The sequence below is a fragment of the Chenopodium quinoa genome, unplaced genomic scaffold (assembly GCF_001683475.1).
Source record: "Chenopodium quinoa cultivar QQ74 unplaced genomic scaffold, ASM168347v1, whole genome shotgun sequence".
Lineage (NCBI taxonomy): Eukaryota > Viridiplantae > Streptophyta > Magnoliopsida > Caryophyllales > Amaranthaceae > Chenopodium > Chenopodium quinoa.
Window position 1 is genome coordinate 1,368,138 of NW_018742410.1, and position 27,019 is coordinate 1,395,156.

The 27,019-nt window shown below is 34.8% G+C and overlaps 4 protein-coding genes across 5 annotated transcripts; 2 read left to right on the forward strand and 2 right to left on the reverse strand.

Annotated features, from left to right (window-relative positions):
* LOC110704811 (putative FBD-associated F-box protein At5g56700) lies at positions 1–1,572 on the reverse strand. Its single transcript, XM_021882632.1, has one exon. The coding sequence runs from the start codon at positions 1,570–1,572 to the stop codon at positions 1–3; it is 1,572 nt and encodes a 523-aa protein (XP_021738324.1).
* Positions 1,573–2,850: 1,278 nt separating this feature from the next.
* On the forward strand, positions 2,851–7,370 carry LOC110705921. The gene is made up of 8 exons (XM_021883841.1): positions 2,851–3,235; positions 3,347–3,492; positions 4,374–4,507; positions 4,901–5,084; positions 5,352–5,492; positions 5,689–6,264; positions 6,499–6,678; positions 6,918–7,370. The coding sequence occupies exons 2-8, from the start codon at positions 3,358–3,360 to the stop codon at positions 7,086–7,088; spliced, it is 1,521 nt and encodes a 506-aa protein (XP_021739533.1). The 5' UTR covers positions 2,851–3,235; positions 3,347–3,357; the 3' UTR covers positions 7,089–7,370.
* An 848-nt stretch (positions 7,371–8,218) lies between these two features.
* On the reverse strand, positions 8,219–13,204 carry LOC110705925 (protein FLX-like 2). The gene is made up of 5 exons (XM_021883845.1): positions 13,007–13,204; positions 11,244–11,810; positions 10,927–11,072; positions 10,733–10,827; positions 8,219–9,123 (listed from the first exon to the last, which is right to left on the reverse strand). The coding sequence occupies exons 2-5, from the start codon at positions 11,801–11,803 to the stop codon at positions 8,623–8,625; spliced, it is 1,302 nt and encodes a 433-aa protein (XP_021739537.1). The 5' UTR covers positions 11,804–11,810; positions 13,007–13,204; the 3' UTR covers positions 8,219–8,622.
* A 4,461-nt stretch (positions 13,205–17,665) lies between these two features.
* LOC110705933 (eukaryotic translation initiation factor 5B-like) lies at positions 17,666–26,107 on the forward strand. Of its 2 annotated transcripts, none has more exons than XM_021883851.1 (15): positions 17,666–17,817; positions 18,087–18,246; positions 19,944–20,147; positions 20,244–20,425; positions 20,996–21,122; positions 21,249–21,446; positions 21,964–22,011; positions 22,110–22,997; positions 23,110–23,271; positions 23,990–24,054; positions 24,507–24,558; positions 24,645–24,731; positions 24,821–24,864; positions 25,140–25,214; positions 25,308–26,107. In XM_021883851.1, exons 2-15 carry the CDS (start codon positions 18,142–18,144, stop codon positions 25,777–25,779), a joined length of 2,709 nt encoding a protein of 902 aa, XP_021739543.1. In that variant the 5' UTR covers positions 17,666–17,817; positions 18,087–18,141; the 3' UTR covers positions 25,780–26,107. The 2 variants fall into 2 exon arrangements, with proteins under 2 accessions (XP_021739543.1, XP_021739550.1); XM_021883858.1 differs by having other exon boundaries at positions 18,106–18,246.
* Positions 26,108–27,019: the final 912 nt, after the last annotated feature.

Here is a 27,019-nt window from a genome sequence, read left to right on the forward strand (position 1 = left end):
TTATTCCTCTAATTCACTGGAGCTTTCTTCTAATTCACTGTCATGAAAATCCATATAAGGCAATTCCTCCTTTTTAACACGTTGCAAAACACCTTGAATACGACGTGACAAAGAAGTTTGTAGAAGCATCCTCAATGTTACGTATATATTAAATAGCTTGACTCTGTATCCAACGCCCTGACAATCAGCATCACTAGCAGAAACCTCAACAACCAGCAGTTCTAAGGCGCTTGCATTATTTAATAAATACATTAACAAATACATCGCCTCATGGTCGTATCCTAGCCCCTTAAGGCAAATAGTTATCTCTTTGACACGTTGCAACGAGCACGGAGGTGGAGTATCTATAGGAATTGATCTCGGGGCTGTAGATATTAATATCAATGAACACATAACTTTCAATATCTCATCAATTGAGCTCATCCTAATAGTTAGTTTCTCAACATTGGGAGCATGATTAAGAAAACGTAGCAACGTTTTCCAACAAGTATGAGATGTTTTTGTAAATTCAAGATGTCTTAAATTATGAAATGTTGGCAATTGAATATCACCATTCAAGCCATTCAAAGCAATTACCATAGTAAAACACAACATAAGAGCTTTAACACCACGAAATGCCCAAAATAGCTCTGTGCCTCTACTCATTCGACCTTGGGAATACGTTAAGCTTGCACTTTGTAACTCTCTTGGTTCGCAGACAAACCTAAACTCTGAGTGACTTACATCTGAAGCTTCAAACACCTTCAAATTAGGGGCATCAATATCTACATGAATGGTCCCAACTTTTCCCCTCACATTGCGTGTATGAATACACAATGACTTTAATTTTGATGACGAAACAACCACATGAATGTCTCTACCCCCATCTCTATTATCAAAATCTTCATCAAAATTCCCAGACAATCTTAAATCTTCAAGACAAGGGCAAGAATTAAACAGATTGGCCAGCAAATTTTCGTGATTATCGTTAAGATGACTCATGTTAATAATCTTTAGATTAGGAACACTAATTTCATCTGGCAAAGTAATTATATCAAGTTGTATGCCCAAAATGAGAGATACCAATGACTTGCATTGAAAGAGACAAGATGGTAATGTGGTTGAAATTTTATCATCACTAGTAATATCTCCGAAAAATCTAACCTCAATAGTCTGCACTTTTCGAGTGCTGAAAAATTGAAGCCACGAGGCGATATTGGTTCCTAGAGTCGTAAGGTAAGTCTCTTGACTTGTGTAGCTATTATATAAGGAGTGAGAATAACCAAACTCGGAGGCTTGGTACGGGTGGTCATCGAGAAGGAGTACAAAGGTTTTGATTTCAGGGGATAAAAGTTGAGGTAAAACATAATTAATGATAGAAGATGCATTAAAATCCTTACTAGTTGATTCGTCGAAGCGAAAAGCGGTGATGAAGGTCCAAAGGCGACACCATCTCTTTGATAACACACTGGTAATGACAGCGAATTTGATAGGAAGGAGTGAGAGAATAGCGATGAGAATTGAACTTGGAAGTGAACTCAATCTGTCTTCGTCACCTTGAAGTCCAAAACATTTTTGGTATCTAAAATCCATGGAAGGTTGTAATTTGATTTTTTGGGGAATGGGTCTTGGTGGGTTTGCTAGTTTGATAAAATGAGCAATTTCTAGAAAAATTTAATTTAGCTATTTGCAAAACAAGACAAATGGATTGGCTTATGGAAATGAACATGGTAATACTTTGGATCATCATATATATATAATATTAAAGGTTATTAATTGAGGAGAATCGCATCAGATTTTTCTTTTTCCGTGAATACTGACAATGAATCCGTAAAAAGTAAATGACACCTCATCTAAAAAAAAAAAATCACATTAGATCTCCTACATAGATATTGTAAAATAACCGTCAGTCTTTAAGATATTGAATTCACATTATTAGCTTGTCTTATTAGTAGGGATGCATGCCGCGAGTTTGAATCCTAATTAGGTGAAGCTTTCACACATGTATCACCTAGCCTACTTTCCACATTATTGTTCGATATATTATCACATGTATGTCACCCACATTGATCCATTGGTAATTTGGAAATGAATTTGTGTGGACTAAGTTATAGTCCAGATATAGATTGTTATTAAACTACCCAACGAAAATTGGGCTGACATATGTATCAAAGGGATGTAATTCATTTACCTACATATTGAATGTGGCTATCAAAAGGGATTTTTCAGATGGGTCATGGGTCATACTACCTAGCTTTTGTTTCAAAATAGTTGCATCACTATATTTAGATTTGGGCGTAAAGGCAAATACAATCCAATCTGAAATAAAATTTATGTTTTAGTTTTTTTAATTCAATTCAATTTGAATTTCTTATCAAATCCAATATGAATTAAAATTAGTTATTTGAATCTGATTCAAAATTCTAAAATAACTAGGGTGGCCCACGCACACAATGCGTGCAGAGTGGTTAGTTGCTTTAGTGAGTTCTTCTAACTCGTGACACTAGTCACACAGAAGCAATGGATTGATAATGAAACATTAGCTATGGGATGCAATTTTTTAGCTCCTAATGACTCATAATCCAATAATTTTATTTATATGGAAAATGCAATTACAAAAATTAAAATAATAGTTGTAAACAGAATCTGAATGCAAGCCTTGAAAACCTTTTTTTAATACTCCCTTTGTTTTTTTTTTGGCATCAGTTTGACCAGCACAACTGTCGAGACGTAACTTTGACCGTTAATATATTTAATTGTATATTAGTAAAAATTGTAACAAAATTATATTATGAATCTAGACATTATGACTAATCTAATGATATATTATATAATAACATTTATTTATTTTATAGAGGTGAAAAAATTAAGTCAACCATGGTAGGTGAATAGTGCAAAAATCAAAGTGATGCATTTAAAAAAAAACGAAGGGATTACTTGATTTTCTTATACATAGTAACTTTTTTTTTGTGAGGTGTCATTTTCGTGAATTTTTACTTTTATTTATTTAGCAACTATCTTTGTGATGTAAATATTTGAGTATCATTTAACGGCAAAGGTTTCCAATTTTCAGATTTAAGTATCCCCTATCTAGAAGTATAATAACTTTTGCGGAGTTAGATTTGGTTTAATTTTCCCTAAAAAATAAAATAAAAAAAAAAGTCCAGAACCCTCAAAATTTTCAAATCTTCCCAATTCCCGGCAAAACCCCAAATTAGCTCAAACTTTCTTCAAATCCAACAAACGCCTGCTTAAGGTGATTTTCACTCAAATTTTCTATCAAATCCAATGTTTTTTCTGCTCATTTTTACGAGTCATTGTTAATTTCATTATTCTGTGATCCTTAATCTTCGACTGCGCTTTTTAGGGTTTCAGAAAATGGTGGAAGGAATGGATACCATCGTTGTAACACTCAGTGGATACTATGGAACTGAGCGAATGATGCTGATAAAGTTGATATCTCTCGCCGGTGCCAATTATGTCGGTAGAATGTCACCATCTACGACTCATTTGGTCAGTTATTCTTTTCTCTTATTGCCCTAATTTGGTATAGAATTTTGGGTTTTAGCTTCAAATTTGCCTGATTTGGTGGGAAATTCGTATTGTTTCTCGGAATTTTGAAGTTATTTGTGTTTCAATTGTAGTTTAGGGTGAATTTGAGGGGTTGCTACGTGTTTATGATTTTTTCATGAATATTTGGATTCATTGACTTCAAATGTCCTGTAAAATAAATAGGATTTGTGCAATGATTGAGATTTTTCAGCTGAAAGTTGCGTTTGAAACAAGGAAAATTTCTACTCTATAGTAAGCATATGGATTTGCTTGACAATGAGGTATTTGATCGCAAGGGATGGAGGAGGATTACTATACGGAATAATCACTTTTGGTTCATGCAGCCAACTCCGCTTATGGGATTAAGGCTTTGATTGATCGAGTAGACATCTAGATTTAGGATGGTTTATGTATAACTGACAAGAATGATCTACAAAGTATTAGCAAATCGCTACTAATACCAGCATATTCCTGGATTATCGGGTGTAAGAGTTTGTGGGTGGAATTTGTAGGGAGCAGTGGAAGCATATATGGAAGCATGGCAAGACTGTGTCGGAATATTTGATGTAGGGAGCAAGAAATTGTTTTGACTTTTGAGGTCCAGCAGCTAATTTGTGACAAATACTTAATATATGTGAAGGAAGATATGTTGTATAGTATGCTTGTAATTATAGTTTATTAGGGGGCTCTGTCACTTTACCAAGAAAGCTACTATGTCACTTGCTCTATTAGACAGAATTATGTTTAGCAATTTGTTCACTTTTTTCTACCCTTTCAAGTTATTCTTTAGTTTATTTCGTTCTCATAATATGCCAATAAAAAAAAGTTATCTTTTTGGATAGATTTGTTGGAAGTTTAAAGGGAAGAAGTATGAATATGCGAAGAAGTTTGGGACTTTGGTTATCAATCATCAGTGGCTTGAAGACTGCATTAAGGAAGGGAAGTGTATTGCAGAGTTTCCCTATACACTGCATAGGTAAGAAAAAGTTCCGGCATCTTCTCTGGTTCATTTGCTTTTAGATGATCAGGCTGTGGAAGTATTTTATATATTTCTTCTTGTTGGCTACTTGAGAAGCAACGCATCATCATATATTGCTTAGTTGATGCTTGATTAATCTGACGATTCAACTTGCAATTTGTGAAGAGAAGAGGTCCTCAATCATCATAACATTCATAAGCGAACCATCAACCATGTATAGATTGAAGAGAAGGGATAAGTTTTTGGCTGTATAAATTTCATACAAAGCTATTGTTCTCTTCACTTCAGATTTTTTTTGAAAAAGCTTGATTGACTGCATTAGCGTTGTCAGTCTTTTTATACTGTCCCACCATTACATGGTTATTAACTAGTCTGTTTTGTTATTTGCAGTGGGCAAGAAATAGGTTTCAAATTCCAGAGCCTTCCAGTTGTCAAGGAAACCACAGGCATGCTATCTGAGAATACTGCTCTTTTGAACAAGCCAAACATACGTGATTGCCTCAATGATGTAATAGATCTGGATCCTGATGAAATTGAGAACGATGATTGGGATGACGATTTGTTGCTAGATGAGGTAATAGAATCATGTCATTGAAGAATATTGTTAACGTAGCAATGAGAGTTGAATTATAGGGGAATTTGTTTTTGGCAATGTGGTGTCGCACATTTGCACCTGATCCTGAGAGATTTTGCGTTGATCCCTCAGTGCTAGTGATCCTTATGCTTTTTACCAATGCTATCTCAAATTGAACTCGCAGTATTCATCTGTGTGCAGTTTGTACTACTAATCCTTTTAACTAACTATGGTGTTTTTTTTGTTGTTGTTATTTGTATATTGTAGAACTCATTTCCCAAACCAGGAAGCAGAAAAGCTGCTCGACAATTGCCTAAGAGAAAATTGGATGAGGAAATTTTTAGAGAAAGACGATCAAAGGCAAATACTATTCATGAACCCCTGATGCCTAGAGTCAATGGACTTCAGGTGAATAGGATCATAACTGGAGCTTGAACTCTTATTTAAATAATTATTTTGCCAATCTAAACCAGAGCAAAACTTAAATCTAGTTACCCTTTGTAATTATGAATCTTCAGACTTCAGAAGTAACAAGTAACTGGTATCATATTACGGCAGAATATACTCAAATGACTGACTCTTACCTTTCTTCTTGACCTTTCAGTGTGAAGAATCAGATTACTCACGCCAATGCTCATTTAAGCAGAGGAGTGGTGCTGATACAAGCAATTTGCCATATATTGCAGAATCTTCTCATAGAAGCCGGCGACTTGTGAAGAAGATTGCTAAAAGTTCTGTCATTGAGATAGCTACTAATGATGCTGAACAAAGCAGAACACATGCAGATGTCAATGAGCTCCATGTTGCTTCAAGCCCGACTAACGAGTCTGATGACTTGACCACGGAGATTGAAGCAAGCATTAGCAGAAGGTTTGAGACTGCACCTTCTGTACAAGGAAGCGAAGATGAAATCAACATTATGAATGATCTAGGTCTTCTTTCAGACACAAGCTTGCACAATGATGATACATCAAATTTCAAGGGGGGAAACATGGAAGAGAGTAGTCTTGGTGTTCAAAATTTTAATGGGGATAAACTTGGAAGAGATCAAACAACAGTCAGTGCAGCAGTAGAGCTATCTTGTGTCATATGCTGGACAGAATTTAGCTCATTAAGAGGAGTTTTGCCATGTGGACATCGCTTCTGTGTCTCATGCATCCGGAACTGGGCTGATCACATGGTATGCATAACTGATTGTGAATTTGCTTTTGAATTAGTGAACTTGGGAATGGTGCATGTCCATGTTCCTATGATTCATATTTCTGTATCCTAATTAGAAAAGTCTATTGACCAACCATAATCGTATTTAAGGCAAATAAGCTTCAAGGAATACTTGGACAATGATCAGAACTAGATCACTACGACAAGTGCTGTTATAGTGCAGTTGTTGAATAAACTACTTATCTGTATACAGATTTCAAACAGGAAGGAACCTACATGCCCTTTATGCAAGGCCGGTTTTGTCAACATTACAAGTCTCAATGCTGCAGCCTCTCTGGATCAGAAAATCTACTCACAGACTATACCATGTGCATCATTATCACAAGACATATTCTTTGTTTCAGAGGGTACAGCAAGTCACTCTGACGTGCAGGTGATTCTTAAGCTCATATAGATGATCTAGTAGACATTCTTTAATTGCTCACACTTTCTCTTAAGGACAATTCTTTACTTCTATCGTGTGTTTGTTTACTTTGTTTTTCTTTCTACACTGATGGGTGTTGAGGCTTGCATCTTCTTTTGTATCTATTTTTGGGGGATATGTAAAAAATATATATAGATAGATGTGAATTCATGTGATATCTTAATGGGTTTTTTTTTTTGGTATTGTAGGTCACATTTCCCTCAGTCTGTTGTCACTGTCAGAGCCGAGATCCGGAGGATCTTCTTGTGTTCTGTCAGATGTGCCACACGAACTGCATACATCATTACTGCCTTGATCCTCCACTGTTTCCTTGGACTTGCATTGGCTGCAGAGATCGTCGATTGCTTTTCCGTAGTTGAAGGCCTGATTTGTCTGTCTACTTTGTTCAGTTCACCTGTCTGTATAATCTGGTAGTCTGTTCTTAAAGATAAAATCGCAAATAGTTTCGCATTCCGTGGAAATAAATACAATGTAGTTACAAGCCATTTTGGCCATGTTTACAATCAACTGTTAGGAGTACATTACACTATGTACAAATTCAAGTTGATTATGTTAATTGATTTGAATGTAGTATTGTATTAGCTGATTGTATAATTTAAAATGTTTGGTAATACATTGTTTTGTTTGATTTATTATAATTATTTCAGACAAGATAAGTTTTTTAATAGATAATTTCATACAAAATGAATAAGGTATACTTATACAAAATTTGTTGTATATTTAATGTATTAATGTAATCTATAATTACACATGGAGTACAATGATAGATTTTAGATATAGACAATTTAATTGACTTTAATAAAAATAAGAGGTAAGGTTTTTTATTTTTTTATTTTTTTTTATTTTTTTTTTACAACAGTAAGAGGTAAGTAGGGGATAGTTGGAGTATTAAAAAGTGTAATAAAAAAAGAGCGAGGTTGATACTCTTAATAGTATATCAAAAAATAATGAATGTGAATGAAAGAAATAATGAAAAAAAAGAAAATGTAATAGTTGGTTTGGATTAGAGGAGAAAGATAAAATATGGAGTATTAAAATGTAATTATTTGCCAAAAAAACAGAAATAAAATGTAACACTTTAAAAATTATGGCTATATTTAATCGGAGTAAAATTAACACTTAAAAAAAACATGGAGGGATACTACATTTCCCGAATAAAAAATTGTTTAAGCTTGGTGTGTTGTTTAATGCTTTGCAAATCAGTATCTCGCGTAATATAGTAGTACTAAATAATCACATTACCTTTCCTTCAATGCTATGCGGCAGCTGCAGAACTGTATCACATACCATAACTTGTACCATTCATCGTTGTTCATCCAAATTCCAAAACACACAGAATATTAAATGGGCATAACAAGACTCATGGTCAGAAGGAAGGTTTTACATTGCTAGAACTCTGGGACAGTTTGAATCCAATGAGCTGGTAAAGGCATGGATAAATAGAATGTTTTCTTTCCCAAACCCACATTTACCAACACACATTCACCCATATCAAAACCAATTTTATTGGACATATTATATTCCTAAAAATTTAATTCAAAATTGATCAAAGAGCAGTAAACATTAATCACAATTGGTCACAATGAGGCCAAAAGGAAACAGCAGGGCTTAACCCCAATTTTGGCAAACAAAAAATGCTCATATAAAGATCCACTGCCACAGAACGATCCAGTGATCTACAAAAGTATAATCTCACAATCTATCAAGCTCCCTTGTGTTGTCAACCTTCTACAATGTTTTAATCCTTCCTTCTCCACTCAAAATATCTGCATTGAACCAGTTGAATGCAAAAGCAACTAATGTCTAGCTGCTTTAGAGCATATGACCAAATCTTCAAGGAGACGAAGCATGATCTAGACAGCTGAATTCAGAGAACCTTCTGGTGATATTCTCTTACCTACGAGCAGTATTGCCACCTCGAGGCTGCATTTCATTTCCTGCTGCTGCTCGAGCAACAAGTGGTGGCGCAGCAGATCCATAAGGCGTGTTGTTTACAGGCGTTTGGCCCTGAGGAGGAGGAGGAAGTGGAGCCACTGCACCCCTAGAATGTGCATCATAGTTATTGGCCCAAGGCATTTCATAAACTGCAGCTCTTTGCGGGTCATAAGGAGGCCTTTGCATGTCATAATTAGCTCCTCTATATGCATCATAGCCTGATGCTCTCTGAGCGTTGTAGACTTGACCACCCTGCAGGTCATAGGTTGGAATTGGAACCCTTTGTGCTTCATAACCAGGGGCCCTCGATACATCATATCCTGCCCTTGCAGAGGCTGGCCCAGATTGAGGTGCAGCATAAGTTGGTGTACCACCACCGCTGGCTACCACACTGCCTCCTGTAACAGCAGGTGTAGATGCAGTAGCAGCAGCACCACTGGCAGGAAACTGGTGATGTACCTGTGGAAGACCAGAAGACATATCCTCAACTTTCCAGACAGGCAAACAGAATATATTTAGAAAGTAAACAGCAGTTTAAATTTCAGCATAAAAACCAGCATACATTCTGAAAAGACAGAGAATAAATTTTAATCTAACCTGACCATATCGAGAATGCATCGTAAAGCAGTACATAAAGAACTCATATTATATACAGACCATAGCCACATATATTGTTTCAGAAATAACCAGCTGCAAGCATCAATAATATCAACACTACCTACTATGAAACACACAGCATGCCAGGATTAGGAAGGATATGCAGCCTTTGCCCCTCAAGCAAGTAGAGAAACTATTACCAAATATACAAAATACACAGAGGAAAATAGATGTGGATGGAAAGGGGATGGTAATACCCAAAATATGAGCGAAAAAAAGGAGAAACGGTAATCATAAAGAAGAACTTAATAGGGCAGGAGAAATTAGAAAATGTCATAATTACCAAAAACTAAAGCAGCCAGAAAGCCAATACAGCACAAATGACAAAAAAAAAAGATAATACTAGAGGAGAAAAAACGACATTCATAACTGTAAAAGTAGAGTTTTGTAATCAGAATGGAAGGCCCAAGGCAAAGGCAACAAACAAAAGCACATGAGACAGATTAGGGGTTAGGGGATCAAAAGGGAGCCAAAGCAAAGGAAAATTTATTCATAGTCAGCTACCATTAAAACTATTGTAACCTGTAGCTAGTGGGAAACAAACAACATCGTACACTTTGCACCCCAGAAACCACATGCATAACGTCTATGATTAAGAAGCCAAAGAATACCCCTTTACGCTTTGCCAAATAAGATATTTTTCTAGCAAACACCACACATTCACCAAGATAAAATTGATAGAAAATTATAAGTGCAAATCAGTAAACCTTATGCTCCCAGAAGAATTTCAAGACAAAGGAAAGGTGTGAGATATTTTAACAAGAACATATTGTAACAGGCCCCGTCTGTAAACTGAAAAAGCAAAAGACCTCGAGAATAGTTTCTAAAAGAGAAAGAGGGGGGGGGGGGGTGGAATGTGAGGGTTTGGAGCATGAAAACATATCAAAGCAACAAACTGACACGTCTCAGCAGAAAATCATACCATGCCGCTAAGCAAGGTAAGTCAACAGGCATTGGCAGTATTACTTCCTAACATTCCAAAGAGGACATTTCCATTGGTCTTGGTAAGTTGGTATGATTAAAACTATGCAAGTTGAAAAAATTTGCTCCCTTTAGTAGAGGGTTACTGTGCTCTATTTTTGTTAGAAAAAAGTGGTCAAATTCTTAATCAAGGATAAAGCCTACACGCAACTCAATCAAAAAGCAATTGATGTGCCAGTATAGATCTGTAGATACAGTCAAGCTGCTTCAAACCAAGTAGATAGATATGCCAGTTAAACTACATGAGTATGGTACAGGACTACAGGTTGCAGATTGAGGTCAATTTTCATGCAAAATAAAGCATACCATATAACAATCAGTAACAACATATAGCAAGAGTCTTTAGGTGACCAAACGTTGCTGGTACATCTTTTGGTGGACATGGTGGATTGGTCCTTGGTGATACATGAAAATTTTTATACACTTGTACCTGCTGAGCTCCAAAACCATCTTCATAGGAACTCTGTCCTGAAGGATTGTGAGCAGAGGCATCAACGTCACCATATCCGGCAGCAGTAACATAAGCTGCGTCAGCATAGAGATATGAGTATGCAATTCAGAAATCACCAAAACCGTTGAAACCACAAACCTAAAAGCAGAGATGTTTCACAACAAATAAGTTACCTGATCTTTTATCACTGTTTGAAATATTATTCAACTCAGCTCGAAGTTTTGCCAACTCATCATTCATGCTCCTGTACTCCTTTTCCATAGCATTAAGAGATTCAATATGGTCACGGTAAACCTTTTTTTCATGTTCATATGTGGCCCTGCCAAATTCAGCATCTAAGCATGTCAGTGTAGATTCAAAACTGTGCCAACAATATGTGAGAGAAGTTTTAACAGCTAACAAATTCATGAACATGGTCACATCTGTCATTAGACTTTGCAATTAAATAGGAGACTAAGATTACCAAATATTGACAGTTAAAGCCATTTACCTGTACTGATGAAATTCTTGTCTAAGGTGATTGAGTTCAGACATCATAGAAGGTATTTGCTGCACATCTACATGGGCCCTTTGAAGCTCATTATTTAGTTGCTGCACTTTAGACATAAGCTCTTGCCTCACTTCAACCAAGCTTTGTGCCTCTGTCCTTGCTTGCTGTAGATCTAGTTTAAGGCGATCCACTGACTTTAATTCGGCTTCCATCTTCGAAATTTTATCTATTAGACCTCTCATCTGTTGCTCTCTCTCTAGCTTTGAATCTCGAATTTGAGCTTCCAACATCTGAAGTTCCTGTTGTGCAGCAGCAAGCTGCTGTCTCGATGATCCATGAGTGGCAGCAAGCCTTTGGTTCTCTGTTGCCAACCTCTCCATCTCAACATGCTGAGAAGCAAGTTTCTGCTCCAAAATTTCCGGTGGAGGCAACATGTCACCATGAGGAAACCCACCATGTGGAGGCCATATCCCAGCTCCAAATGGCTCCGGATGCACCAAACTAGGGCCATGAAGAGGATGCCTCAGATGATGAGGTGGTAATCGCCCTTTGCTCCCCATTTTGTCACTGGTAATGAAAAGTAGCCATGAGGATGACAAATCTAGGCTTTCTATTAATCAAGGGTAATCAGTATTACCAATAAATGGCATGCCCATGGCTCATGAAACAAAATAATGATGATACTAATAATGAATCCTTTCCATCTAAATTAAATTACGGGAAGGAAACATAATATATGACACGAAACAATAAAGGCAAACTAATAGTCCTAGATATGCTTTGAATTCTACCTTCCCCCGGTCAATACCTCTCACTCGATTAGGAAAACACCCAAGCTGCTTACACTGTCACATTTGCAGGATTTAGCTCAAATAAAAATAAGTCAAACAATACTCAGGCATCCTGGGTTAACGCGCCCCTGATATTTAGGGGGTGTTTGGTATAACACCTTAAATGGAATGGAAATTATTCAAATAAATAGGGGAAAGGGTAATAATAAACGTTACCTTTACTATATGTCCGGTATCCTAATGGAATGGAAAAAATTTGAGTAGATTGTGATTAAGAAAACGTATTTTGTTTCCACTAGTTTGTCAAGGCCTCAAGGGTAACAAATTGGATGATTTTGTTACCCGCCAGAAACGGTAGTTGTTACTTTTAACTCATACCAAACAAATAAATATGGAAACACTTATTTGAATCCGTTTCCTATATCTAAAATTACTATACCAAAGCCCCCTTAGCTTTTCTAATCTCACCCCCGCTTCCCTTCTCCTACTCTAATCTCACAAAAGCTACTCAAACCTCTCACAGATTATGCTTACTCGTATATAATTTGTTAAAAAAGCAAAATTTTACCCAGGCCCGTCCCTGAGCCAGGGCAAACAGCAGGAGGAGTGGCCGCCCTGGGGGGCCGAGGGAGAAAAGGTCCATTTTCATAGTTCCATCCTACCATAAAGGATTATAAACAACATCCTGCAACACATTAGCAACCAAATTTGACTCAATGATCAAATTAGGCTCAAAAAATCACATACAGTTTTTCTCGTTTAAGATTATCAACGTAAACTGCACATTGAAAATTTCCAGCAACAAAATTGACGATTATAATCTTTCATAACTTAAGTAATTATAACCAAAATTTCAACAATTTACCTTAGAAGAACCCTAAAATTGACTATATAGACAATTAAATCAGCGGTAAACCCTAGATTGTGAATTTATAATCCATGATTTAAAATAGAAAAAACAAAACTTCTTACCTAATGGAGGAGAGAAAGCTTGGTTCAAGCTTCAATAGAGAATGGAGAATGGAGAATGGAGAATTGAGATAACGCGCTTCAATGGAGAATTCGGCGGAGAAAGGGGGGAAGTTGTAGCATAAAAGTGAAAAGCTCCAAAGACGGTAATTATGTCTACCGTTTGATCGAATAATAAAGTAGACGACCTCGTATTCATTAAAGCTAACCTTAATGTCATTTAAACGAGGTCTCGGATTCGAGTCTCACCGTATACAAAAACTCTTGATTTAAATATTATCGGAGCTAATCTTCGGTTAATCGGATAAGCATCCTACAAAAAAAAAATAGTTACAGAGTATTTGCTTTCAAAATTACTAAAATTTAAATTTTTAATTGTCAGTTTATATGTATATACTTTAGCAATAATATGATTACAAAATTAATTTCATTATTTAAAATAATGTAAACTAAAAATGCATAGCAATATTAAAAGTTTTCTTTAACCATAGAATAGTTTATTTTATCAAGGACTATTTATGACAATTGAAATTAATATCCTTTTAAAAAATAAAATAAATTTAGGTTACTGTGTATTGAATAATGAATTTTTATGTTCAATAATATTTGCAAAAATAAACAAATCATACCTTTTTAAATGTGTGTATGTATGCATAAATATATATTATCATTTTATTTTATTATGATTATATATATATATATATGGCATTGCTCAGGCCAAAAACTAGTTGATTTGTGAAATTTTATGTAGAGGTGACATATATGTTTACTTACAATGTACTGTATTTAAAATTAACGAAAGTTTAAGTATTTTTTGGCAACACAATTATTGGTTGTTGGCCGTTAACCGGTTCACATCAATCATTTGACTACCGAATATTGCTAGATGATTTTATGGTTGGTTTAACAAACTAGTAGAGTTAGATGTTTATGTACGACAATGTTTAGCGTGTACAATTAGTTATTAGTCTTTATTACTATCAATACCAGCATGTACACCATTCAACATGGTTTTTTTTTTCTACTCACTTGCATTTTGTGAAGTTTTCAACACACTTGTTTGACCAATCATATCTTTAATCTAAGATAAATTTTTAAAAACCCTGATATTTAGGTACTACACGTGACATTGAAACGATTATACTAAGATCATATGCGGTAAATTTTCTATTTGTGCATAAGTAGAAAATGATGGTCAAAGTTTTTTATATATTAACCAAATGAATAGTATATTTGTATGTGATAAGCACAAATAAATAATGAAGGCAGTACAAATCCATGAATGATTTATTTTACATTTATACTACAATTTTAAAAAGTCATGCCTTTCTAATTTGATTTTATAATATTAATTTAATTTATGATTATACTAACAATTTAAATTAGATTGTACAATTTTTTAAACGGTAAACCCATGAGAGCACCCAGGGCGTTAGATAAGAGTACTAAAAGTGATAATATTAAAATATCAACATTAATTACACATATTGACGCGTGATTTTGTTATGCAGTCCTACCTTAATACTATTTAAGTGATATAATTAGTTACTTAACGCCACAGGGTGCTCGTTAGCAAGATCCTTTTTAATTTATGATTATATAAGGCATTGTTCTCTTTACCTTATTTTTGCTAAATTAAAATTATTTTTATTGAACTGAAATTATTTTTATTAAAGATAAATTATCTTTGTTAAACTGAAATTAATTATATTGAATTGAAATTATTTTGACTGAGCAAAACTTATTTTTACTAATTCTCCACTATATTTGTTCTGTAAAGTTACCGATTTTAACTAAATGGAAATTTATTATTGTCACTAAAAACTAAAATTATTTTTACTAAATTAAACTTATTTTTACTGAACTGACATTATTTTTACTACTTAAGTGAAATAATTTACTTGAATATTATTTTTTTTAATGTGAAGAAAACATGGCCTGATTTAAAAAGTCATGTCTCTCTAGTTTGATTGTATGTATAATTTTAATTTCGAGCATGTTAGTATATCTAAGTTCCTCCAAAAATATATTTATATATATATATATATATATATATATATTTATATTTTTTTTTATGTTTCTATGATTAACATATGAGAAAAAGTATCACTAAGATATATTTATTAGCTACATTATTTTCAAAACAAGTTAATAAATCTTTCAACCTTGTCAGGAAAATAAAAAAGTAAATAAATCAAAATTGCTAAGCCATTATTGGAAATGGAAATATAATATCATATTCACACTCACAAAAAAGATTTTACTTTAATTTATCAATGATATGAATCCATGATTACCATATGAGGAAAATATCATTAAGATGTAATAATCATTTTATAAGATTTAAATTATTACAGATTCTTGAATAAGCTGAACTTTCATTAACTTATTATAAGATGGGTTAAAGTTACCTTGAAATGTTTAAAATTACTCTTATATACTATGAAAGTTATCATTTTCTAACATAAATTTTAATCTTAAAAACACTCATAGTGTATTAAATTAATTATATTTGCCTTTATAACACGTATCCATTAGAATAGACACATTAAATAATAGTCAAACTCATTACAAATCAAACAACCTTAAATAGGTTAAAGTTGCTTTAAAAAATGTTAAAGCAACCCTCATATTGACCGTATTTCAATAAAATTAACAAAAGTCGTATTATACAAGACTTATTGTTAAAGTATTTTCAACACTAATAATAAACAAATATTACATAAATGGTATTACAATTAATGTGAATGGAAAATATGATTGTAATCACATTATTGAGATTTTACTTGGTATTATGCTTATTGTAATCACATTATTGAGATTTTACTTGGTATTATGCTTACAACATTGGTTTTACTCACTGATTATAGACTAGCTTGATTACTATATATGTATGTTTTTAATGCATGAGTTGAAATTTTCTTTTTAATTTTATTTTAAAGTTTAAAAACATAGAAGACAACTCATAACACATTAATATTTAAACATAAAAAATAAAAAAAAATAAAAAATTGTGTAGAGAGTAAAAGAGTTTTAGGTGGAACAAAATTTGGACACCAAGTCAATGTTAGTTAGCTTACATATACATCATATGATATAGACAAGTGTGTGCGTAGTCTCTTTGTCTAACTTATATAATTGAATTAAGAAAAAGAAAATTCTGATTTTTATCACCACAAAAAAGCACGAAATTGGTTTTTAAAACTGCGAAAAAATACAAATAAATTTAGCACCACCAAAATTTCAAAAAAAATTGGTTTTTACCACCACTTAACAAGTTATTAGACGAAATCTGTTAATGAAATCCATTGTGCCACGTGTTGGCATATAATCGGTTAAAAAATGAAAAATGAAAAATAAAAATAAAACCAAAACCCTAAAACTTACCCAGCCACCTCACCCCCACCGTCGGCCGCCCCTGCCCCACATCCGACACCCCCTATCCCAGCCCAGCCTCAGCCACCAGAAATTCGGCCCCTCCCTTTCCCCCACCCCAAAACTGGCAACCTCCCCCAAACCGCCACCACAAATCGGCCGGAATTTTACGAACTCCCTTAAAATCACCACCAAAAACGACCGCTAATGGTCGAAATCAACCGATTTAGGGTCCGAGTGGTTGATTTTGACCCTAAACCAATCAATTTCGACTGTTATTGGTGGTCGTTTTTGGGCTTTTGTAAACGACTGGCTTTTTTTGGGGTCGTTTAGGGGAGGCTGCCGGTTTTAGGGTGGGGGAAAGGGAGGGGAAGGAATTTTCTGGTGCCCGGGGCTAGGATAGAGGGTGTCGGAGGTGGGGTTGGGGTGGCTAGGGTCAGTCATAGGGTTTTGGTTTTTTTATTTTTCTTTTTTAAACAAATCATATGCCGACACGAGGCACAACGGACCCCACTTAATAAGGTTTACTAATTCAATTTTTTTTTTCAGGCTCACGTGTCACTCTTAATTAATGATATAAACAACAATTAATAATAACTATAGAGAAATATTTTGAACACCAATGAGTGTTGATATCTACTATAATGATCTAACTGACAACCAGTTGTTCCACGTCACCATACCTTTCTAACGGCTTCAAGCACATACAAGTAAACATAATCCAGAAAAGATCGGTATAACAAGCAAGATTTTAAACAAATTCAAGTAACATTAACAACTGTAATTAACACATCTAAACCTATCATGTTCCTTATTAGCAGACAAATCCAATTTTACCAGTAAATCATAGACACCAGAAAAAACTGTTATTGAATTCTAAATACACTCATTAAGTAGAACATCGTAAATTCCGAAAGCGACAAATTATCTAATTAGCAGACCAATCCAATTTTACCAGTAAATCATAGACACTAGTCAAACTGTTACTGAAACTCTAAAAACACTTGTTGAATAAAACACCATAAATTCCGAGAGCAACAAATTAAGCACACTCATTACCATTAGTAAAAACACAACTTTGTTCAAAGCATGAAAGAGCATGCATATTTATTTGAGCTTGAATTGGGTCAAAAACAAGAAGAAAATTACTCCATAGCCCAAAACATTCCCCCAATCCCAAACAAGCGGACTCCAAAACTCCTCAAACTACAATCCATAACATCACACCCTCAGTAAAATCCGGATTATTATAAATACTCTGAAAGCTTTATTTATTTGAACTATTTTCACTATGAAAATGAAATAAAAGTGACGAAATATTTACATCTCTCTCTCTCAAAAAACCATCGTCATAAATAAATCCATCTTACGAAAAACTCGCCCAAAAAAATAAACAAGAAATCGAGGTTCTCATAAATTTCTACTACGCACAAATTCAGGTTTGTTTTCTCTCTCCTCTTTTTTCTCTCTCTCTCCCATTTTCCCCCAAAATTAAAATCGAAAACTAAACCCTAGTTTTTCTCTCTCCTAAAATAATTTCATCATAAATTGTAAAAATTTAATTTTCGTCCTTTTTCGCGCTCTAACGCTTCTCTCTTTGACGGTGAAATTTTGATTTTTTTTTTTTTTTTTGAGAAGATTCAATTTTTGTTTGTTCGGTGTTAAATTAGTTATATATGGTGGTGATCCATTTTTCTGGAGGTTTTAGGGTTTCGATGCTGTTGCAGAAGTCGAGAAATTGAGAGATCTAGAGGTGTTTAACAATGGCGTTGTCAGATGACGAGCTGCTTGAGAAGCAGCTCACTGAAGCTGGTAACCAGCTTCTCTCTCCTCCTCCTTCCGTCGCTGAGTTGCTCTCTTCGCTTGACGTAAGTCTCAATTTTTATTTTATTTTTTATTTAAGTATCTCCAGATTTTAGGGTTTTTTCCCTGAAATTTTGAATTTTGCTTGATTTTTATATTTAATTCAAGTGTTGATTGGATGTATCTGTTGAATTTATTTTCTTAAACAGTTGCATGTATTTAAGTTTAACCTTTTTATTTTGAGAATCAAATTAAATAAGTTTTCAATTGATTTTGTGACATTTGTGCCTTTTCCAATTTTCCCCCTCTTTTGATTTTTTGCTAGATTTTCTTATTTTTGGCTAGAATTGATTGTGGGTCCGTTTTAGGAAGGATATCAAGGAAATAAGCCCAGGTCGAGTTTCTGGGGTTGGGCTTGATTTTAATGCGATTTTTTTTATAGGCTGTTGACAAACACGCCAATCCTCTAATAAGGAAAGGCATTATTTTGTTTCCCTCATAATTGAATATATATATATATCTCTCCGTTTTGCAGACAATGAATTTGTCGTGTTATATCGAAACATTGCTACATTTTGTTTTACAAGCAGTAAAAACTAGGTATTTTTCATAAAAAAGATGCTTGTTAGTAAATTTTTTTTTGGGGGGGTGGTTTGCAGGATATCAAAGCAAAGGGTAATGAAGTCATGGAATTATAACTCAGCCATTCCATTACAGAATAGCCGTTCTGTAACAGATTTTGGGTTTTAAACCCTGTTACGTAACACCGTTGTGTGAGAACGTTTTTTACTACATCCGTTGTTTTATCTGAATTAACCTAAAAGATTTTGTAATTAATTAAATGCTTTATAAAACATGATATTTTACTGTGCTTAGGATATCAAAGCAAAGGGTAATGAACTCATGGAATTATAACTTAGCCAGTCTGTCACGGAATAGCCGTTCTGTAACAGATTTTGGGTTTTAAACCCTGTTACGTAACATCGCGACTGAAATTACGTCTTTCCTTCTGTGTTTTTAAAAATTGATCCAACGTATTTTCACTACATCTGTTGTTTTATCTGAATTAACCTAAAAGATTTTGTAATTAATTAAATAGTTTATAAAACATGATATTTTACTGTGCTTGTGACCACTTCTGTAAAGTTATGTAAGAATTAAGTAGGAAATTTACTACTATCTATAAATATATATGTATGTTATTATGTATATATTAAGAACAACTTTTTTTTGCATTCTTTTAAAGATATTGTGCTGTAAGCCTGTAATATAAATATGTATACTTAAGACTATATGTTGAAGTTCTAACAATTTTAAAGTTAATAAGAAATGTGAGAATGTAATAAAGTATTATGTATATACACATGCTGTGTCCTTTACTTGTGTTCAATTCCAATAGAGTCCTCGTGTCCCCAATTTTTGGAATTGCTATATCTGATACAAAGATCCATACTCGTATTCGACTCTACTACTTGAGTCCAGGGTAACATAATTATAGTTATGTGAATAGTCCGTCGTGGATATTTTTTCCTGTCTTGGTGCTTGGTATACTGGTATAAATTTGTTTATATGGTTGGTGGGGGGGGGGGGGAACCTTTTGTAGCTTTATATTACTTGGACTGCTGGGATGCAATTTATTTTGTTAATTGCTAGATTTTGGGAGTATAAATTGAAACTTAAGCTATGATAGCAGTACCTCTCTGGGTAATTCCACAATATAGGGTTATCAGTTTATATTTATCCTCATTTCTCTTGCTTGTAGCGGGTTGAAAATTTACTCACCAGAGTGGAGCAGTCACCATCTGAGTCAATGAAGAAAGCACTTTCTCCGTCGATGAAAGCATTGATTGCCAATGAGCTGTTGAGACATAAAGACATTGATGTGAATGTTGCTGTTGCTTCATGTATTAGTGAGATAACAAGGATCACAGCTCCTGATGCACCTTATGAGGATGACCAAATGAAGGTGTGTGTGATCAATGAATCTATTATGAGGATTCCTATGTATATATATGTGCATTTATATATATGTCCCTATGCTGATGTACGTTATTCTTTACAGGAGGTGTTTCAATTAATTGTATCATCGTTTGAGAAGTTGGATGACCAATCTAGCCCATCGTATGGCAAGAGGACATCCATCCTGGAAACAGTGGCAAAAGTCAGATCATGTGTAGTAATGCTGGATCTGGAATGTGATGCCTTAATCGCAGAAATGTTCCATCATTTCTTTAGAACTATTAGGTAACAGAAAGCTAATTAACATTTGTTTTTGATGAATTGATGCTAAGAAACCTACTTTGTGATGGGTTCTTAGTTAGGCTGTCGCTTTCATTAGAATCTATTGCCTTGTTTGCCTGGTTTGTTTACTGGACCTTTGGTTTTGTCATTCGTGTATCTCTCTTACCTGATTGTCTTTTAGCCTTGCAATGCTTGGATCTTTGCAATATCTGCCTAAAATGAATTTGGATTACACTTCTATCCTTACTAGCCTCCATGAAGTGAATCAGTAAAACACAAAACAGAAGAGGTTTTTTCATATGTTGTAGTGAAAATACGTTGGATCAATTTTTAAAACCACCAAAGGTTGTATATTTTAGGAATATCAGTTTCTACAGTTGGCTCTGCATCTTTCCAGAATTTTGTTAATGGACTCTGGCACTCTGCTTCATGTTTTTAGCTGAACAATCTTGAGAAAATTTGGTTCGTATATATATTGGACCATCTGCTCATCTCTCTTTTGGGACATTCTGTTTTGATAAAATTTGATTGATTGATCTTACATAATAGAGGTTTATCTTTGGGCACTTGCAGGAGTGAGCATCCTGAAAATGTGTTTTCGTCAATGGAGACAATCATGACCCTTGTATTGGAAGAAAGTGAGGATATATCTATAGATCTTTGTTCATCTATCCTAGACGTTTTGAAAACAGAGAACAAGGTCAGTTGCCTTTGAACTTTGCGCAAGTTATAATTCTGATCAACCTGAATGAGTTTTGTGATCCTGTTTTTTTTTTTTTTTTTTTTTTTTTTCCATTATATTTTATTTATTTATTTTACTGTTCAGGAAGTTCTGCCTGTTGCTCGCCAGCTTGGGGAGAAAGTGGCTGATAAGTGTGCTAGCAAGCTTAAACCTTATCTGTTACCAGCTATGAAGTCTCGTGGTACCACCCTAGATGATTATAGTAAGATTGTGGCAAAGGTTCTCCAAGCAAGAACTGAGGCTGTTGAGCCTAGTGAGGCAGATGCTGCAAAGAAAAATGTGGTATTATATTCTTTCTTGCATGGTGAATGATATCTTTTCCTGTATTTCTGCAAAGCTAAAATTGTTACCTGGCAATTGATGAACTCTTATGCTTTCTAGCGTGCACTCATATGTAATGAAGAATTGAGCTAGAATTTGGATGATATCACATGGGATTTTTTTTTTTTTTTTTTTTTTTTATTATTATCAAAATTTTGTTTAGTTCCTTTCTCTATAAAAAATCTAGGTTGAAAGGGGCCTTGAGACCATCAAGGTCATTAGTATTGTCATGTTAACAGATGTTAAAAGGCAAGAATTTCACTAATTTGTCTTTTATTAATCATGATAGTTGAGTACCTAAGTGTCTTGACTTTGATGTCAGCCTTTCCTTTGTCTTTTGTCTATGTTTTAAAAATAATATTACTGGTATCTGTAGCGTTTAAGCATCAGGCAGCTTGGAATTCTTGGTAGAATCCAATTGATGCTTTGAATATCTATCATCCCCTGCATTTTTAAATTGGTGTTTTTCTTTAATCAGGCTGATGAGGATGACCTGGCCAATACACCTTCAGAAAAGGCAGTTGAAGTATGTGTACTCCTCGACTCCTTGTGCCATCTGAAAGATCTTGAATCTTCATTTCTCTGGAGTTATGTCATAAAGTTGGCTGTTTGTTCTCTTCTCAGGTTGCTTTGGAAACTCTGGATGATGCGCCTCCTTCAGAAGAAATTGGTCCTGGTACTGTTGGGTCACCAAAGGCTGTGGTGAGCAATGGTACGATACCGAAAGAGGTTGAAGATACTTCTGCAGGAAATGATGATTCCAAGGAGGTAAATAACGTGGCTCATGACGTAGATGCGGAGCAAAGCAAGGGTAAGGTAGACAATTCAAATGCTGAAGAACCCACAAAGTCACGAACTAAACCAGTAAAAGTTAACAAGCGTAAAGGGAAGAAGGGGAACTCTTTGAAGAGCTCTTCAGAGCCAGCTGTTATGGATGAAAAGGAGGGAGTAGAGACGCCTGTGCCTCAAGAAAAAGATGAAATGGATGAAGACAATGCTCAGAGCTCGGCTATTGGAGCTGATTCTGCGAAGCCAGCTGAAAATGAAAAGGAGCCAGACGCCCCAGTCCCCTCACCAAAAGCATCAGACGAGCCTGTTGATGCCCCTTCTTCCTCTCCAACTGAAAGTGTTGCTGATGAAAATCCGAAAAAGGATGAACCAGGGAAGAAGAAAGACGAAATGGTGCAAAGTGAGCCAGCTGGTGATGTTGAAATGAAGGAGGAGGAAAGTGATGTTAAGAAATCATCTGAAGGACTTAGTGCTTCAGAGTCCAAATTGCCGAAGCAGACAGGGAAAAAGGTACCTTCAGTAACTGATAAGGAAGACAGTGTACTGAGTTCTGATGATCCAAAGGAAGATGAGAAAACAAGTGATGTGGAAGCCAAACCAGCAAAACAGCTGGGCAAGAAGGATGAAGTTGTTGGTAATCTGCGTGATAATAAGAAAAAGAGAAGTCAAGGAAAAGCAACTCCTGCGAAGGAACTTACAAAAACTCCGTCCAAGGATGAGAAGGTACTTGTTAGAAGCTGTTGTGTTCATCCTGTGATGAATTCTTATTAATTAGTTATGCTATGCCATTGCACAAGCTTTATTTGACTCAAAAATATTTAATGATTTTTTTCAGAAGCCTGTTGGTTCAGCCAAGTCTACTGCAAAAACCACTAAAGATGAGAGTGATGTAGAGAAAGCATCTGAGTCAAATTCCAAGAGGAAGCGTACCAACGAAAAGAAAGTATCTGCTGAAAAGAAAGTATCCAGTGAAAAGAAAGTACCCTTTGAAAAGAAGGTTTGTGGGTCTATTCAGGCCTTGATCATTAGATAATGCTTGCATTGAGTCTGCCGATAATGCTTAATATCTTTTATCATGGATTGCTGAGCTGAATTCCATAGTTCTTGGTGCTGAAATTTTTTAAAAAGCTACTTTATATTGGTATAAGGAATTGAATTCTGACCAATGTTTTAATTTGACCTACAGGTGCTGTGAAACTGCATTATTGATATTTAGAATGCATGATCATTATCTTAGAAAGTGTACCAGTGTTTGAGGTCACTATTCATTTGAAACAATATGACTGTAACACCTTTTTGTGTTATTGTCAGTATTTAGATTTTTGATCCAAATCTATTTCTCGTTTGTCCCCCCCTTTTTTTTTTTTTTTGAATTTGATAAAGTATGTCAAAAATTTTGGGCAAGGCAGTTTTGACCATGATGTGCGTTTTAGATTGCTGCTTTCAAGTTGGTAGGATGGGACGGTTTATTCCATATATTATTTTGGAGTTCTACTTTAGTAGTTGGGGTACTGAATAGGCTAACGTTGCTTGATAAGCATACTCAATAATGTTGATTAGTTCATATGAATTGTTATCATCTCTCCACATTCTTGGATTTTTTTTTAAGGCAAACTTTTCTCAGAAAATTGTTTGGTAATGAGGGTTTATTACTCATGTAGAGGTTTTTATCTTGGATTCGAATCCTCATCAGATCATTTTGATGTAAATTTCAGGCTGCAAAATATGGTAAGGAATTGGTTGGTTTGAAGGTCCAGGTTTGGTGGCCGGATGACAAGAAGTAAGACGTTTGCTTATTTTCTACTGATTAACTTTGCATTTTGTCAATTTTGTCAATTTTGTGGAACTTTGCATATCAAATTTGCATCATCTGTTCTAGATTTGAGAGAATTTGAATGTTAATTATCATTGAATTGCTGTAAGCTATTTGTATTATCACTTTTGTACTATGAGTATCTGAATTCTTACCTTATCTCATCTCTGATGTTACTGTCTTTTTGTTCAAACATGTGTTTTGTTCTTTTATCTTGACACAATGCATCTATGGTTGCATAGTTGTAGCAGTACTTATGTTTTATTTTTTCCCAGTCATTATAGCTTTGGCAATGCAATATCTTTATAGCTGGCAATGGCTCATGCATGACTGAGTCACTGCCTTACCATTAGTTGATTCCTGAATATATCTATTAGTACATACTTTAATTTCCTTTCGTTTGGGGGAGTTTTTTGCAGGTATTATAAAGGGGTTATCGAGCACTTTGAGCCCGCTTCAGGAAAGCATAAGGTGATGGGAAGTCTAATCCCCAGTGTTGATTCTGTATTTTAGGCTTTTGCTTTTCTTACTAAGTAGTTTGCTTCATATTTATGTAGGTATTATATAGTGATGGTGATGTTGAGGTTTTAAAGCTTGAGAAGGAAAAGTGGAAGTTGATTAATGATGACTCCAAGCCTGATCAGGTTTGGCCTTTGAATTATCTTGGTTTTTAGGTTTTTATAAATAGATGTTTTTACAGTTGCTAATATGTACTAGTTCTTCTTGATCACAGGGGGATTCAAGCGATGGTGAAATCCCTGATGAAGCTGCTGAAACGTATGTCTTCTTGCTGAACATTGGGCTTTGTTAGTGCAAGAGAGCCTTGCCTTTTTGCACATTAAGTTGACTCATTCTTACTCACTAGTTTTAAAAAAATTGTATTTTGATTTAATCTTGTGATAACTTGTTGCTTTAATCCAAAGTTTCTCATCGTTTTTTAAATTATCATTGGATAATATGTGGTGTTAAACTGGCTGTTTTTATAGGAGTTTTATGAATTTATTCTGTCAACTTTCTGGTTCTCTCATCACTCATAGTGTGCTGGTTTTTAGGCCAAAAGCTAAAAAAGCTAAGACAAGTCCTGCCCCAGCTGCTAAACGAGGAAAGACTGAAACTTCAGCTAAAAAGTACAGTGTGCATTTTACTTATTTTTGATGTATTCCCCTTTTTTTTGGTACTTTGTTTTATTCAGTGTAAGATATTTGGCTTGTATCTTCCAGGTCTGGAGCTTCAACCAGCAAATCCAAAACTACAACCAAGCCCCGGACTAAGCTCAAGGATGATAGTAAGGTGGATGGCAAAGCGAAGGATGAAACTTTGAAGAGTATTGCTAAATCTGAGGAGGATAAAGGTGGAAAAAACAAAGATTCAAAATCTGGCAACAAGGACAAGACCCCTAAAGCAGTTGGGAAGTCCAAAGCTAATGATGTGGATGCATCTAAAGGAAGTACTAAGCCACAGCAAGAAACTCCTAAGGGTGCCACAAAGTCCAAGGGAAAATCGCCAAAGAGTGGTAGCAAATCCAATAACAGCAGCAGCAAAGTAAAAGCTGCTCCTCAAGCAGAGGATGAGGAGGAGGATATGGAGTCTTCACCGGAAACACCAAAAGTGCCTGAAACTTCGAAGGGGAAGTCTCAGAATACATCAAAATCGAAGAGTGCAAAGAAGAGAAAAAGAGGCGCAAAAGGCTAAGTCCAAACTTGTCATATGTCATTCTCATGTCGACAGTTTAACTGTTAGATTTCTTTTGTGCTCTGATCACTGCTGTTCATAGTTAGCCACACACAACATTTGTGTTAGGTAATTCGTGGCTACTCTCTGGTATTACAATAGTTTCATAGTCGCATTTTAGGATAAGGGTTCCTGTGTAGAATTTGATTTTGGTTGTTGAGGGAAGAGTAGTAGACTTTGGGAGATTAGTTTTCTTAGATATTAAGTCTATAGATAGATGTAGATTCTTGCTATGTTAAATTGCATCCTATTTATCCAACTTACATATTTGCATGATTTGTGGTTTTAACTTCTTGCTTGGATTTTGTAGACGTATATTTGTATGCGTAGTGGTTCTGTTCTTTGCCTTAGACGAGTAGTGTCTTTTTGTAGTGATGGACTGATGGTAGAGGGACTGGTATGTGGTATCTGGCTCCTGCTCTGTTGGGCAATGGAATTGGTTTTGGTGTTAGTGTTATTGTGAGTTAGATGATTTCTTCCACATAGTAACCCGATTAGAACCCAGCCAACTGCCTTTGTGTTTGAACTGATAAATCTTGTGACAACTCCTATTGTGTTCAAATTATGTTAAGCGTAGTAAGCAATTCCTAAACTACAATTTCTATCTGCTTATACCAAGCAAAGTTTGGTGGAGTTGGTGGAGAACTCACTTTGTGACTTTAAAGTCATGAGTTCGAGCCCTACTAATTTATGATCTTGATTCTTGACCAATTTATAGGTTATGTTTCCTAAACCTACGACAAAAGAAGAGCAAAATAATTATTAGAAACTATGAATCCTGCAAATAAGTTAGTATCGCATAATTAAAATAATTAACATAATTAAATGGGTTAGTATCTCACAAAGCGTAATATATGGTACTTGTTTTTAGTGTAAAATTGGACAGTGTGGTAGTATGCATTGGGATTTATCTTAATTTGATCAAATTTGAATTTATATTTTATGATCGGGTCTAATTAAATTTAATTATTTAAATTTACTAAAGTTTAACCTCATATGTATGGTAATTTAATATATCTATTAGATTTGTACTAATGTGTATTATCCAAATTTGTGATTTTCGTATTAAAGTTGCCCTTAATTCGAGATATTTAATTGGGTTTGATCTAACTCATCTTATTTAATACTCCTTCCGTCCCTTAATACAAAGCCTCATTTCCTTTTTGGGTAAACCAAAATACAATGCCTCTTTCTATTTAAA

Coding starts and splice junctions, on each gene's coding strand:
- LOC110705933 (XM_021883851.1), top strand. CDS start 18,142: ATGGCGTTGTCAGATGACGAGCTGCTTGAGAAGCAGCTCACTGAAGCT. Junction 22,998..23,109: donor CTCCGTCCAAGGATGAGAAG/GTACTTGTTAGA, acceptor GATTTTTTTCAG/AAGCCTGTTGGTTCAGCCAA. Junction 24,865..25,139: donor CCTGATGAAGCTGCTGAAAC/GTATGTCTTCTT, acceptor GCTGGTTTTTAG/GCCAAAAGCTAAAAAAGCTA.
- LOC110705925 (XM_021883845.1), bottom strand. CDS start 11,803: ATGGGGAGCAAAGGGCGATTACCACCTCATCATCTGAGGCATCCTCTT. Junction 10,828..10,926: donor AAACAGTGATAAAAGATCAG/GTAACTTATTTG, acceptor ATGCTGACGCAG/CTTATGTTACTGCTGCCGGA. Junction 9,124..10,732: donor ATGGTTTTGGAGCTCAGCAG/GTACAAGTGTAT, acceptor GGTCTTCCACAG/GTACATCACCAGTTTCCTGC.
- LOC110705921 (XM_021883841.1), top strand. CDS start 3,358: ATGGTGGAAGGAATGGATACCATCGTTGTAACACTCAGTGGATACTAT. Junction 3,493..4,373: donor CACCATCTACGACTCATTTG/GTCAGTTATTCT, acceptor CTTTTTGGATAG/ATTTGTTGGAAGTTTAAAGG. Junction 5,493..5,688: donor CTAGAGTCAATGGACTTCAG/GTGAATAGGATC, acceptor TTGACCTTTCAG/TGTGAAGAATCAGATTACTC.
- LOC110704811 (XM_021882632.1), bottom strand. CDS start 1,572: ATGGATTTTAGATACCAAAAATGTTTTGGACTTCAAGGTGACGAAGAC.